The sequence below is a fragment of the Coloeus monedula genome, assembly GCF_965178545.1.
Source record: "Coloeus monedula genome assembly, chromosome: 3".
NCBI classification, from domain to species: Eukaryota; Metazoa; Chordata; class Aves; order Passeriformes; family Corvidae; genus Coloeus; species Coloeus monedula.
In genome coordinates, this window is record NC_138783.1 from 101805699 (window position 1) to 101821373 (window position 15675).

The 15675-nt window shown below is 40.8% G+C and overlaps 1 protein-coding gene across 2 annotated transcripts in view; it reads right to left on the reverse strand.

Annotated features, from left to right (window-relative positions):
• Positions 1 to 7389: 7389 nt before the first annotated feature.
• GEMIN8 (gem nuclear organelle associated protein 8) overlaps positions 7390 to 15675 on the reverse strand; it is a 28701-nt gene continuing 20415 nt past the window's right edge. The window contains exons 5-7 of one of the 2 annotated variants that reach the window (XR_014226303.1): positions 9170 to 9416; positions 7944 to 8070; positions 7390 to 7599 (exon numbers count right to left, since the gene is read on the reverse strand). Coding sequence is in view for 1 of the 2 variants with exons in the window: in XM_082278760.1 (XP_082134886.1) it covers positions 8022 to 8070; positions 9170 to 9416 (296 nt within the window). In the remaining variant the exon portion in view is untranslated. Of the gene's footprint in view, positions 8071 to 9169; positions 9417 to 15675 lie in introns of both variants that reach the window. The other variant, XM_082278760.1, reaches the window with a different exon arrangement.

The window sequence follows — 15675 nt, forward strand, 5'->3', positions numbered from 1 at the left end:
CTTAAAAATTCCAGTGGTTAAGTTAGAAATCTGTATTCATTAGAATAATGGGAGATCCCTAGAGAGAGCCAACACTTCTATGCAGAAAATTTATTAGCAGCAGGAACAGAAGCCTGTATCAGCACTTTACTGGTGGATAAATCAGTGGGTTTGCTAATGATGTTTCGGTTCTCTTGATTGAATTGGATTTGTAAGAGAAATGCAGCTGCAGACTGAATTGCTTTATATGACAAGAGAATAATGAATAGCCAATCCTGAACACCCAGGGTTTCTGTATATATGGGATAATTTAGCTTCCGTTCTTGTTGTTATTATTTTATATGCAAATGAAATTATCAATGCCTTTATGTAATAACTTCCTGGATCACATTTATTCTAGAGCTTTTGCCTGTTTGTGTGCAAGAGAAATTTCTTTCCCTCATTTTAGCCGGGGTTTAACTCTAAATTCAGCTCCTGCTGGAGCCTGTGGGAGTTTTATTGTGTTATAGATATGACCCATTCAGAGGACATTGAAAGTGAACAGAAAATATTGAAATTGCCTGTGGTAATGAGGGTACTATTATTTATTTGGAGATAGGGCCCATTACCTTATGCTACTACCTGCATGTTACATGTGCTGGGTTTTGCATATTTGATGTTTACTTAACATGCGTATCAGGTTCTTTTAGCAACAGTGTTTCGGAGATGGTCTGGCTAAGTGCCCTCATCAGCCTCTTGCTAGGTCGTTCTCTGGGGTTCCAGCCAGTCAGTCTTTATGTGTTTTAAGCTCTAAATAGGCTACTGCTCCCACTCTGAAGGATCACGCCAAACTGAACCAATGCCCGCTGGAAAAGTAAAAAATGGGATGCCAGCTGGCCAAGAGAGCTGAAAAGAGAAAAAAGAGATAAAATCATTCTTACATCAAGAAACTGCCTTAGCAACGTCCTTATCTGCTGGGTGGGAATAGATCACGGTTGCCTGGTTGGTTTTCCAAACGGCTGAGCTCCCAAAGTACAGTTACTCCTTGCCATTGGAGGTGCAGTTGACAGAGATGTACTGTTGAGACGCACTATAAATTTAACAGATGGATTGTGAAGGCCAGCAACCTATCCAGCAATTGTTTCTCCCACTAGGGGAAAGTCTTACAAAAGCTTCCCTTGGTGTTCAACAGGATCGTGGTGGTTCATTGCACTGCAGCTTTAGAAAGGTTTTGGGTGATTGGCTGCAGTGGGTAGAAACAAACTGGCAGAGACACAATTCCCACCACTTGCACAGCAATGAAGAAATTTTCTCTTAGGTAGGAAAAGAGGAGAGAATAATCTTCCCTCACCCACTGACAGGTCAGGGGCAATGCTGTGGGAAGGGTCTCGGCACTTTCTGTGTTCAGCGTTTATGGTGCCAGAGGCACTGACCAGAAAAATCTGGTCATCTCCATTAGTCCTTCTCATGTGCTCCGCTGGGAACGGAGCGTCCAGGCAACGGGTTCTGCCCTCCCCGTGGGAGGCAGACAGGAGTGTAGGAGCTGAGAGAGCATCATCAGGCTGCAGAACAGCATGTGCTGGGGTGGAGGGACACAGTTAGGAAGGAGTTTTTGTAAAAAAGAACACGGGGGAGCAAGAAGAGAGGTGGGCTGAAAAGAACATAGGTAATGAGAAGCCCAGGAAACTGCTCAGCTGGATTCTTGGAGATATAAAGTGTTATGGATGTGGCCAGAAAAATGCATCACAGTGCATATTCATTTAATTCCAGGTAGCTTTGTGGGGATGGCAGTGGTGGGAGAGGCTGTGTAGGCATTTTTTCCTACATTTCATATACATTCAGATGGTATTTCAGGCCTTGAAAGTGCAGCTGCTAAGCCACTCAACATTTTAAAGGTTGCTCAGCTAAGAAGTATTATAAAAAACACCTCAATTTTTAATCCTGTAAGCCAGGAAATTAAAACAATGTTGGAAAATAAACACAACACAATTTTTGGACACGTTTTCTTTACAATTATTGTAATAATTTTGGGCACCCTACTAGAATAAAAAAATTCTGTATTGTACTTGAGAATCTGCTGATTTTTTTTCAGCATTTTAATGGTTTTATATAAATTCAGACTTCACAAGCCTGACATGAAGGAAGTTAAACTAGCAAAACAAAATTGTTTAAATACTGGTTGTTAGTAAAATATTTTAAAAATTTCAACAACATAAGTAGTTGGTATGTTTTATTCCAGTAAGATGTGCTATCTTCTTGGTCTGAAGTGAACAATTCTGTCATGCCAGTGGGGACTATCACACTGCAGGCTGTGCCTGGAATGACAGCTTCCACAAAATAACACAAATCACTAGTGGTGCTAGTTATTATCAACGCATTTACCACAAAAAAAGCTTTAGCTATAACCATGCCAGAGAAACAGATTTCATTTTGTTAGACTTGAAAAAGCAAGAAACACTGCTAGACTAAAAGAGCTATTAAAGAGAAGAGACAGTTAGGATCTTTTTCTGCTTTCAAACAAGATTTAACTAGTGTTGACACAGAAAGTACAGGACATCTTTCTAAAGCAGGTCTGCACAGTAAAACATACTTGGGAAGGGCAAATAACTAATCTTGCTAAAAGTTCTCCATAAAGCACTTTTGCACTCTGGAGATACATGTTTATGCTGTCACACACTGGAGCTGTTGGTGACCTGAAGAGGGATCTGCTCAACAGAAAAAGCAAAGGAGGGAAAACTGAGCGCTTAATTTTGTATGTCATTTTCTCTATTTTCTGTGGTTATAGAGAAGAGCAGTTCTGGAGTAAGGACTTTCTATAGCACAACACAGCTGTTCTTTCTGATGTGTCCCTGAAAGAATTCACCATCTGGCACTGATGATATCACAGCCTGTTGCCATGGGACCATCACGTCATCACACATATCCCACACTCAGCATCCTTTCAGAGCAGGACAGTACAGTTGGCATGTCCGAGTCCAGCAGACAGCAGAAAAAGGTGACAAGAACCACAGGGCCAGGACATAATGACAAAAGCAGCTGCCATGAGCACAACCATCTACAGGGCTTCTCTGAGGAGGTGCCAAGGCAGGACTTCCTGTGTGCCCCCAACACCCAGGGCAGTGACACCAAAACAGGACCACAAACCAGCTGTGGCACTGCTGGCACAACTCTGTTGCAGAGCAGTATCAATGAAAATGTCATGTTTTGCTCAACAAATACTTCCTTGTCTCTAATGCAGTGTGGTCTGGCACCATTGGAAATCCTAAATTCATCAACACATATAGAGAAAATGGATAAAAAGTAGTGAATACTACTACCACCTTCCCATTATGCAGTCTATTATTCATTTGATTGCTCTTGGTTTACAGTCCATTTCAGATTTATATTCTGCAGTCATGTAAGGATTAATCTCTTTGGAGAAACTCACAAAACTTGTGTGTTTCAAGTGCATTGCAGCATAACTGACTGAAGTTTTAGCTCAACCTCACCACTTTTCATGAAAGGACAGCAGAAGGGGAGCATTCAGCTATTATTCAGCCATTTCATGGAATATACTACAGACCAAAAATGTGGCCTTTGATGAGTTATTGCTTAAATAAAAACAAACTTCAAGCATTTATTTCTGTTACAACAGTAAGTCCCTGCCTTCTGTCCACGGGGAAGATATTACAGGATCTTACTAATTGTAAAAAAGCTCAAGATACATAATTTGTGACTGCATTTACATTTTTTGCAACTCTCTGACTAAGGACAACTTAAATTTGTGACGTTCCTGGTATTTTATTACACTTTGCAAGTGAGAAGCAGGCCCTGCAGTCTTAACAAGCAGACGTGGAGGTGACAGGAAATGGAATTTCCTATTTAGTTTCTGAAATGTATGAGATGATGTGGTTGCTGGAGGTAGCAGAAACCAGACGTGATGACTGAGATCTTTTCCTGTCGAATGCAAAGGATGGGAGTAAGATAGCTCTGTGAGTATCAAAATTGGAAATACAATGCACAGATTTTTTCGTGCTGGCTGCTTGTACAAGCCTAGATCAAAAGGGTTTACTGAATTTTGGGCCAAATAACAAGCTGGGTTACATTAAACAGCTTAGCAGTAGATGTGTTCCAACTTGACTGCTTTTGACCTTAATGACAGTAAAAAGTGACCAAACAGGAGGGGTTTCTGTAACTAGAAAAGAAAAATGCATGAGATAGCTGAAAGCTGAACCTCAGGACTGGTATTTCAATCTTCATCTTCAGTAGAAGCATGTGGAAAGATTCTAAACACCCCTACAAACAGATCAGAAATCTGGTTATCTTCCTATGCCAACACCCAATGCTAGCTGTCTAGGGGACATGAATAAAACAGTACTTTGTTACCCCTTCCCAGATTACAGACATATAAAGACAGAAGTGTAACTTCTTTTTTAAGAGGCCCTCATAGATTTTTGCCTCACTTCTTACTGAGTCAAGAAACTGTTGCTTTTACTTAAAACAAAGTCTAAAAGTTAAAGAGGACCACTTTTAACTCCATTTAGAAAAAATCCCTACCAATCCCTTCCAGTTTTCTCATCCCTTCCTCCCCACAAAGGTATGTCTTTGGGATGGCTGTAAACAACAGTCATGGGGATAGCAGCTACGTGTAATTTGGCTCTTCAAAAGGCTTTGCAGACAAAAGATCTCAATGTAGTTTAGGGAACCAGCAGTGGTATTGGCATCATTAGGCTGAAAAGTATTTTCTTTTCAAAAACTATGTATGTTTGCACTTCGCTTGCTCGCCTTCTTAGAAGGATTCATGATTAAAGGGGAAAAAATTTCTTCTATGACTGTGTAATAAAATCCATGCACAGAGAATCTCAAGTCAGAGATTCAGTAATTCTCAGGAGAATTACTCCCTGCAAGCTCACAAGAAGCAAGTCTTTCTCCACTTTTGGCCAAGCAAGACTGCACCATTCCTGGTCTGTTGAAATTGATAGCTGAGACTGATGCCTGTACAACCAACTCCAAAGAATGGACTGAGTCCAAGCAATTCCTCTGCTATGATAGCCAGGTCTCCAAGACAACACCCAAATAGCAGCGTCATGGTCTGTCACCTACCCACCCTGAGTTCCTCTCTATGTGTCACTGTGTGCCAGCATAGCAATTCCAGCTATGTGAGACTATAGGAAGAGAGGTGAAGCCTTGAACACACTCTGGCTATAACCACCCTTCAGAAGCAGCTGAGACCCCTTCACAGGCTGCTATTCTACCTAGAAAAGAGCCCATAAGAATTTATATCCTTTGGACTATCCATGCAGGAACAGAGGAGACAACAGGTTAGATAAGGCAGACAGCTGAGTAGCACACAAACGTGAAAAAATATTTTTGTCACAGCACGAATGTATTATTTATCAAATAATACATTTTCCAGGAGTTTACACTTTTAAGACACTACAATGAAAACAGAGTTGGGATGTTTCCTTTTGACAGACTGTATTTCACATTTTGGGCAATAATCTTGGCCCCTCTCTAATTCTTCCAGCCAAAATGTTCAGCCCAGCATGCCAAAAATCACACTTAAAATTCAAGCAGCTGATTCTGTGTCTTGCTTTTCTCAATTTCTACTCCAAGAGCTAAACTGCTATTAGTGCAACAAGAGATGAAGATACCAATATTTATGGCGTATTTCATGTAATGAATGAGAAGCTTTTACAAAGAGAAAGACACAAGTGACCAAATCTGTATGTGTTATGTAATGTTTATGCTTCATAAAGGCTGTTACAGAAATTTAGGTTGCATTTTATTATAGCTTTTTCCAAGTGTGAGATGTTTGCAGCCAGCCATTAATGAGACCCCTGTCAAAAAGGATGAATACTTACCCATAACACTGATTGAGAAAATGATGCTCATTAAAATGGTTTAATCTCTTCTCAGGTCACCTGCACTCACAGGCACACTGAGCTGTCAGCTGCTTTATGGGAAATAATTCTAAAAGAACAAGAGCACTTGACAACATCACCATATACACCATATACAAGTAAGCATTTTTTCTTTTGGTAGGAAACAGATAATTGCTTCATTTCTATGATACATTTATATCGCACTCCTTCTGAAAGGATTTTTTTTCTCATTTCTTTTAAGAATACTTTCAGTAGAAAAGACCTATTACATTTTTCTCCTATCTTCAAAGCATCTTCAACCAATCACAAACTCTTCTCCTGAAAATAAGGCTGATTTGCACATAACAAATGAGGAAACCAGTTTCTGAAATCAAGACTGATTGGATGACAACTTGTGACTTCAGGGTAATTCCTGCTACTGGAGCTGGGAAAAGCTCATGAGAAACAGCACCACCAGCAAGTGAAGAATTCCCTTTGGGCAGGACTATACCAACAGCCGCCATAACTGAAAGCAAAGGTGCAACCTTCTGGACAAGGAAGAATCAAGTCTGCAGCACCACAGCTGCATTCCAGTCAAGGAACACTGTATCAAGTGTACACGTTCCCATGACTGAGGACTGCAGCATAATATGTGTGTGCAAGAAGGGTGAATGTTACAGATGACTGAAGTGACATTTTTGAGTTGCTGCTGCATTCCCTCCATGATCACATGTTTCTATGAGAGATATTTATTAGAAATGTAAAATGACACAGGAGATGGAGTAAACGCACTGCAACCAAGAATTTCCAAGTTTCACTGAATTACCGGCAAAATGTGATATCTGGACAATGACCAGCAATGGCCCATCCCCTGAAAGGAGATTATTCGGCAGCAACTCTTAAGTCTGCAGTAGGGTGTTCCTCCCTTTCAGGCCTTAGTACATAGTTCCTAGGGAACAATTCATCCAGTTCTCTCTCTTTCTAACCTCACAGCATATTAAAACCCTCTTAGAAATACTTTAAAGAACCGAAGGCAAGGAAATTTCCTTTATATATTTCTTTTTATAAATTTATTTTATATTTTATGTGAAGTAGGAAAGGAATTCAATGTTTATCTTATATGAGGTCTCTACAAATACTTTTGGAGACCAGAATTTCTGCTTCTGCTAGCAGAACCAGCTGGATGCAGAATAAACCACAGGAAGAATTGGAACTTGTGCTGAAAAGTAAGAACAACCCATTCTTCCTTTTTTTTCTGAACTGAACTGCACAGGGAAAACACCATCACCACACTGGAAACATTTGAAATAGGAACAGAGAGATTTATGCATGTTAATCTGCAACAGTGTTTTCCTCCAGTGGATGCAGCAACCCTCCCATTCATTTTGCACTATGTATGGTATTGCCTGACATTGCTGTGAAAGTCCTATCAACACTCCTCATGCTTCTCCGTATGTTAAAACCACTCCTGCTCTAAGTTGAATCTAAGTTCAATGCAGCAGCTAAAAGAAAGCTTTACCATCTAAGAACTGAAGCGTTCTAAGTATGGAAATTTGTTTATGTGAAAAATAAAGTAAATTACAAGGTATCAAGATGAAAATTTATTTGGTCAATGAAAGGAAACCCAAACAAAACACAGAATTTTTGACAAACGAGTGAAGACAAATGCAGGACTGTTAATAATCCTTTTCTCTCTCCTGTCTCACTGAAGTTTTTCAGATTAATCACACCAGAAATATGTCTTGGAAACTGGAGGCTTTTTAATTTCAGTGTTGAATTTAACTTCATCTCATCACATCTAAAGTGAAAGAGATGAAAGTGACATGGAAATGCTGCTTTGAAAAAACAGTAACTACTACTGAAAGCAAAGATATTCCAAACTGCCCCACAGACTTGCTTTGTTGCAGCTGGCTGTTGCAGAGGCCACAGCAGCTGCTGGGTGTATTACAAACTACACATGCTACAGAGAAACTCTGGAAACTCAGTCGGCATGAACTGAAGCTAAAATTTTAGTTGTGACCTTCCTCTGTTGCCAGGAAGGCAGATGAACACGTCACTATTAAACCAGCAGAAGGTTCCTTCGCCCTGGCATGGAAATGCTGCAACACAAACCACAGCGCTTCAGCACACAATGATACTTACCAGCAGAGCTTAATGGAGAATCCTTTCAAGTGTTCAGGGTACCATTTTCTAAGGAGCCACTGGTTTTAAGCAGCCAGTTCAGCCTCTCTTACACAAACCACCAGTACGCTTCACTCCACCTGCAGAGCTATTAGTGGGGCAAGCACAACTGGTCAAAAGTAAAGAGTGACAGAAGCAGAACCAAATAGCCAGTGCAGATGGATGAGCACACACAGAGGCACACCTCTGTCCAGATGGATGAGTACACATCTACTTGCTTATGTTTAAATTTTGTGCATGTCCAATGCACTTGGCCGTTGGAAAGCTGCACCTAAAATGGACATAGCCCACAGGGCTACGTGGCTTCCACAGCTCCATATACCTTGTTCAGATATGAACTATCACTCTAATAAGCCTTCTTTAAAGCTTCAAGCTTTCAAGCCCATTGCTGCTTTTTATTAGAATGGCAAAAATGACTGTGGGCACTGGTCCCAATAGTGCTGTGTCCTCTTAAGTTTCTCTACTGCTAAACAGATCTCTAACAGACAGGACCACATCAGGCTTCTGCCTGATCCTCCCACCCCTTCATTAAAACATTTTTCTGTATAATGTTGCTTTAGAGTCAAACTCCTGCCAGACAAGGATCAGTCTGGAAGAAAAACTTCCTGCTTTATTATAAACCTTTGAAAAAGAATTCAAATGTCTGGGCTATGGTAATTTGATAAGTTGCATCTTGGCCAGTAGGCTCCTGGTTCTCAAAAAAATCCAAGATTAGCAGACATAACACTTTGAGGCTATGCTGTGTGAAACAAGATCCTAATACTACCACATTAAATAAGACTAAAAAACGGGATCACTCAAATTCCTAAACAGGAAGACCAGACAATTCCTGAAGTCTTTTTCTTCTCTGCATTGCTTTAAATTTTCCCAGTTCAGTGGGTATGGACATTGCTATGTTTATTGCAAGCATGGTCAAGGCAAGTGGGTATCAAATGAGTGATTTTTAGACAGGTTTTATATTCCTGTCTTGTTTGTTACCACTTGACAACTGTATGTGGCTTGAATGGACTGTGAGCATTGCTGACAGACACTGTAAAAGAAAAAAAGGCCAAAGAAATACATGCTGCCTTGCCAGACTCTCTCCCAAAGCCCCAAACCAAAATCTGCAGTTTGTTCTTTCAGCAGCCCAAGCTGAGGCACCTGACCCTATAGTTCTGTGCCACGTCAGAACAAGTCCAGGTACTCACAGCTTAAGGGGAATAATGGGCCAGTATTTGGGCTGCTTTTTGTCACAGTTCCTATCAAAGATCAGCTGCAGGGCAGCCTCCATTGCCTGGATTTTGGCAGCTTCAGCACCATACAGTCTCTTCATTTCTGCCATGCGCCTCTCCCCAGGTCTTTCTGTAGGCGGCTCCACAGAACGCTCCACCCTCCTGTGCAGGTCTTGATCAGCCTCCACGTATGGGTCCTCAGCTTCCAGCTGCTGCTGCCTCCCTAGACAAAGAAACCATAAGAGATGTAAATTACTGGGCTATCAACCAATCAGGTTTTATTTTAACTTCTAAAAATATTATATTTTCATATTTTTGCTGTGTCTAAAAGGCCAAAATCCACATGTTCTAGGATGCAGCTGCACTCATTTTGCATAAAGAGAAATTCCTACTAAATATCATTATAAAGCCAGGCTGGAATAAATGGGGAGAAATTAAGAAGGTCTTGGAATTGAATCCTAAAACTGTAGCAAACCTCTGTATTAGTACTAGTAAGCAAAAATCAACATTGCTTTGTTTCTCCCCAACATCCACATGCCCTGAAAAAACTAAAACAACAAAACAACAAAAACCCAAAACACAACTGCCCTCCCCCTCCCAAGAAAACAGAAACAACCCAACCAAAAAATCCCAACCCCTTCCCCATACCAAAAAAATCTGAACAAAAAGGAGAATTGTTTCCAAAATCATGACTTAGCAGCTGAGAAAGGAAACAATGCACAGGACAATGCAACTTTAGCTGAACGATAGCCAAGACAAAATGCAATCAGTTACTACTCTGCGAAAATGAACAAATGGGTCTGTCCTGTCTGCCATTAAGTGCATTCAATGAAACACAGCTATAAGCACTGTGTCTAGATAAACTGTCCAAACTCGGCCATTTCTCAAGACTTGCAAAGTTCAAAGCTGGCAGCCTTACTCTATTGCTTTGAAGACAAACAAAACAGAACCAACATAAATGCATGCATCAGGTCTTTTAAAGAGGATTTAAAACAATTCAAGAGGTGAAACATTTGGACCAATCTGTCAATAAAAATTCTCTGTGGCAAGCCTGATTGGAAGCAAGAACTTGATTGTGCACATCCAAATTTACCTCCACTTCCTGGGTACTGCTCTGATGAAACAAACAATGCTGTGTGAAGTCAAAGTGCTATACAAAACTCCCCTCTTATGGGGACATTTCTATAAGAGGTAGAAAATCACCCAGCAGCTGAACTCAACAACAAATGACCATCCTCGAAACGGTGTACCAGGCACAGTTCACTACTACGACAGCAGTCGGGTTTTTTTAAACATCAAAAAGGACAGCATGTCCACAGGTCAGGATGCATTAGTCACACACAGGACATGCTTCTCAGTGTTCGGTGCCATGTACCTCTTCCCTCTTTCACTCTAAGGCAGAGATTTAGCTTCCACAACACACATGACATCTGCAAACCCTAACCCAAAGTTAAGTATCCTGACATTTCTGTGTCAAACATCTGCAGTTTATTTTTATACTGGAAAGTACTGTACCGAGCAGCCAACTGTCAGCCTTCCTAAAGGAATTATCCCCTGTACGTCATTCCCAGAAAACAGGTATTTTAAACATATGATCAGAAACTTCAATTTTGGGATCTGTTTGTCTGACAGACACAGAAAGCTTTTGTCCTGTCATTTGAAACACCATTCACAGTTTTGTGTTGGTCGTCGAAGGGTTTGAGGAGTTATTAGCCATTTATTCCAGAAAGCTGTTTCTGTGATTCTGCTTTAAGGGCACACCCCTGAATTAGGCTGCACTGCCAGAATTCACAAGGAAATATACATTAGAGTCCATATGTGTTTTTGGAAGAGTCAGATTTATTTGGTGTTGGGCCATTTTATCCAGAAGGTCCGAATTAAAGAAACTAACATTGCCTACAGAGGGCTCAGCACTTGGAGGACAAGGTATAGCACCCAGGCTACACCTTGAATCCCACTGAAACCAACTTCCTGGGACACCACACTGCTCACAGCTACGTAACATGCTATTAAGCACAAACTTGATGCAAATTACACTGAACAGTTTTAGACAGAAAAAAACAAACAAGCCCATGCTGGCAAACCAATGTCTCCCACTGTAGAGATTACACAGCAAAACTCCGGCAATGCAATGAATTGAATCCGTATTTGTTAACTCTCTTGGGCCACAAAGACAATTCCTTGTAATTCTGTGTTGCCCATGGAAATGTTTTATTCTTTTGCTCCACAGCTGCATGGTAGAGACAGCTGCTTCCTTGCTTGTTTGCTGTAGAATGCTCTCTGGTAGCTCATTGTATATACTGATCCTTAAGAAAAAATAATTTCTCTGGAGATAGATAATGAATTCTTCTGTTTGGAAATTAAATGGACCTCTAGCAGAAGCTTTATGATGGATGAGTGGATTACAGTTTAGTGTGCATCAATCTCCATTTCTCAGCACAGAGTAGTTCATAAATCTGTAGATCCTAATTGTAACAATTAAAATAATAATACCCATTTAAATTCCATTGTCAGAATTACCTGATGAATGTCTGGAGTGTTTTACTTTACACTAATCAGAGGTACTGCCCTTAACTTTCTAACCTGACTTCTGCTATTCCATAGCTACTGGTTAAAAAAATCCCAGAGTGATTGTATTACAGAGTTTTAGACACATAAATCAGGTCTAGAATCCAGGGCAGAGGCTCGGAACAGAAATCCACTATAGGCACCCACAGTTTTTTGCACCAAAGGCTGAATTTGGGCATAGAACATGACAGCTGTTGCTGGTAATACCACTGCAGCTCTGTGGAATATGTTGTAGTTTCAGATCACTTATTTGTGCAGAGATACTACTGTGATAAACTCCACAGCCATAGATAAAATCATAGAATGGCTTGAGCTAGAAGGGACCTTAAAAATCATCTTATTCCAATCCCTCTGCCACAGGAAGGGACAGTGTCCACCAGACCAAGTTGCTTAGAGCCCCATCCAGCCTGGCCTTGAACACTGCCAGGGATGCGGCATCCAGAGTTTCTCTGGGCAACTTGTTCCAGTGTTTCACCACCCTCACAGCTGGCAGCACTATTTCCTTTTACAGACTACCATGGAAAGAAGTCATGAAACTAAATGGGCATGTGAACTACTGCTTTTCCAAAAACAGTATTTCCAGCCAAACACAAACATAAGGAATTGATAACAGAGAAAGTATTGTCCTGTTGAGATGCACACTAAACTTGCTTTGATGGGGCAAGGGCTGGGAAGTAGAACTGCTGTAATTTCCAGCAGTCTGGATTCTATCCATTACCTCAGAGTTTACTTTAAAAACAATACAAAGCAGTACAACTTGAGCTAAATGTGCAACTACCTCTTAATCAAAAAGTCGACAACAAGAATCTGACAATAAAAATACAAACAAAATTATAAACTGTCCATAACCCTGAGCCTATGGAGACAACCAGAATTTCTCTGAAGCAAGCAACACATACTCATCAATTAAGCAGATAGTATGGTTTATCAAAACACTAATTCTCAGCCTTCAGCAATGAAGTCCCCAGCTCATTCTCAGATCAGTTTCACATTCCAAATTCACAAGCCACTGGGCTGCTAAGTTATAAAAGTAAAACAAGTAATTTTTACACAATTCTAAGTAGTTCCTCCTTCCACTTCACACAGACTAAAATAAACAGGCTTTCTTTTACAGCATTCAGCTTCAACTACTGGCAAGCTTCCCCCAGTCAAGGAACAGTATTTTGTAAATGTTCACAAGACAGGCAGGCAGCTGCAGTGGTGGTTGGTTCCTGCACAAAGGAACAGCATTGCTGACGTTTTCCCTGTTGGTCAGTTCCATTTCTTTTCAAAGATGCTCTTTCTTGAAGTGCTTTTCAAAATTAACTTATTCCTACTAAGTCCAGCTCTGCTGGGAAGTCATCGCTACCTGGCCAAAACCAGTTGGGACATCTTTTTCCAAACACAGTAAATAGAATTCTTCAACCATGAAGAAAAAAATCCAGACCTGTCACAGTTTGCCCCCAGTGTCCTGGGTAACCTAAAATGGTATTGTATTCCATATCTTCCTGTGCCCAGGAAGTGTCTCTTTAAGACCCTGGATCTGGAAATGGAACCGTGGGGCCAGCAGGTGCCGGTCTTTTTAAACTCGGGGTTGCTCAGGCAGAGCTCTCTTTTGCCTCATGGGTCTCACTCTTTGCCTTTTGTTCTTGCAGGCAGAGAGCTGAGGCTCCCCTCTGGTTTTCTTTTGTGTTTTTTTTTTTACGAGGCAGGCAGGTGTTCAGCCATCTCCAGGAGAGGAGGGCCCCATCACACATAACAGTGACTTGGGAAGACAAACTCTATCACTCCAAATGTCCCCTCCTTCCTTCTTCTTCCCCCAACATTACATACTGAGCATGATGTCAGATGGTCTGGAATATCCCTTAGGTCAGTTGGGGTCACCTGTCCTGGCTGTGTCTCCCCCCAGTCCCCCATGCCTCCCCAACTTCCTCACCATCGTGGCAGTAGGAAAAGCAGAAAAGGCCTTGGCTCTGTGTAGGCCCTGCTCAGCAACAACAAAAACAGTTCTGTATCATCAACCCTGTGTTGAGTGCAGATTTGAAACACTGTCCCATACCAGTCACTGTGAAGGAAATAAACTCTACCCCAGCCAAAACCAGCACATCTACCTAACTCATACTATGTCCTGTACCATCATCAGTAATTCTAGGCCTTATGAAAGAAAGTTTTCGATTCCTGTTTCTCCCTTCACCACTTTTCCCTCTTTTTATGGGTGACTTTTAATCTGGCGTGTACTAGCTGAAAAGTGAACAAATACAGACAGCTACCTCCGTCCTCAGGGACTGCCAAAAGCAGGAGAAACAGTAACTAGTATTAGCCATTCACTGCATTTCAGCCTTCATAGGCACACAAATGATCTCTTACATATTTTCAGCAAGACTATGACCTAAGCCCTTCAAGACATAAGCTATTTTCCCCGTAGGTCCTTAGAAACTCAGATCCCTTGTTTCTCTTATTTTATAAAAAGGAAAGTGCCACACACTTTCTGTAAGTTTGATCCACTTTACATTTCTTTCTTTCTTTGTGATATCCTTTGAGAAGCTTAAGTAGTAATAAAAAAATAAAATTCCTGTCCGGAATTTATCCTTCTCTTATTAAAAGAAAAACTCCAACAAAACAAAGAAAATAAAACAACTTCAAAACCAAAACCCAAAGAAATTCCCTCCATGGAAGTCTCCATGGAGAGACTTTGCAACATTAAAAGGAGATAGAAGTAGAGAGGGTAATTAGTAATTATCTATATCAGATTTTTAATGAAAGATTCATACCCAGCATTGTGTGATTTCTTGTACCATTTTTAGCTCTCAGTATTTATACATTCAACCCCCAGCTCACTGGAGCCAGTGATCATATGGCATCTGACAACATTTCTTATTCAGACATTCTTCCCCACAGGTCTGTAGGTGCCCACACTCAGCAGCCCGCCATGTGCTGCCCCACACAATGGTAGGTAAGGTAAGAGACCAAGGGCTTGCTCCTCCCAAGTGTTAAATGCCACTACTGACTTTCAGTTGCTTGCTTAGTTAATTAACACACTATTTTTCAAGGAAATACTGCACTTTCTCCAGTCTTGATGTGTTTTTAATTTTCCATGATTTCAGACTGAACTATACCCTGTTCACATATTTGTCTGTTTATTTTAAGTGATGAATTATTTTCTGTTACTGCTGTGTGTGCACTTTGCAAGCTTTTTCATCTTAAATGCTACCTGAGCTGATCTTGAGCAGCCCACACTAACAGTTAAAACCACTACTCATTTATACTGATTAAAAACTCCTAGTTCTCTTTTTGAATGCCACTTCCCACGAGCCTATCTGCTGTGCTAAGTGTTCTGCCCACATAGGCTCCTCCATGCAAAATGCCAGCTTCTTCATCTTCCTAGAAAAGCCAAATACCTTTGTCATAAACCTACATAAGAGGTTTTTTTGAGGTGATAGAATCAGACCATCTTATTGTGCCCATACTTTCATGAAATGGGTATAACATGGGGAAGATCAAGATCTTTGCCTCAAGGAATTCCACCAAAACAGGGATTTAAATCAGGATTTGTAAACAGGATATTCAAGGAGTTTAATTTCTGCAGAGCTCTGCAGAGCTCTGGATTTCCAGAGGGCTGGAATCTCAAGTACTACTCTTTATCAAGTGCAAAGCTTTGCAGAACAAGAGTTTCCATCAGTGGGAGTCTACAAGATACAAACAATGTGACTTACCCCCACATCTATAAAGATAAAATATTCTTGGTTGCTAAAAACAGCGTGGTCTTGCTTGCTGGAGGGTTCCTATGGAACACTAAGTAACTTACAGAAATTGTGGAAACATGCTGAAAGAGAATGATGATTTTATAGCAGAATGAACAGCCTTGTTCTAGACGTAAGCTGGTTCGGGGAAAACAGACTTCTTTTTAAGCTTATTCTTAAATTTAAAACTTTGTG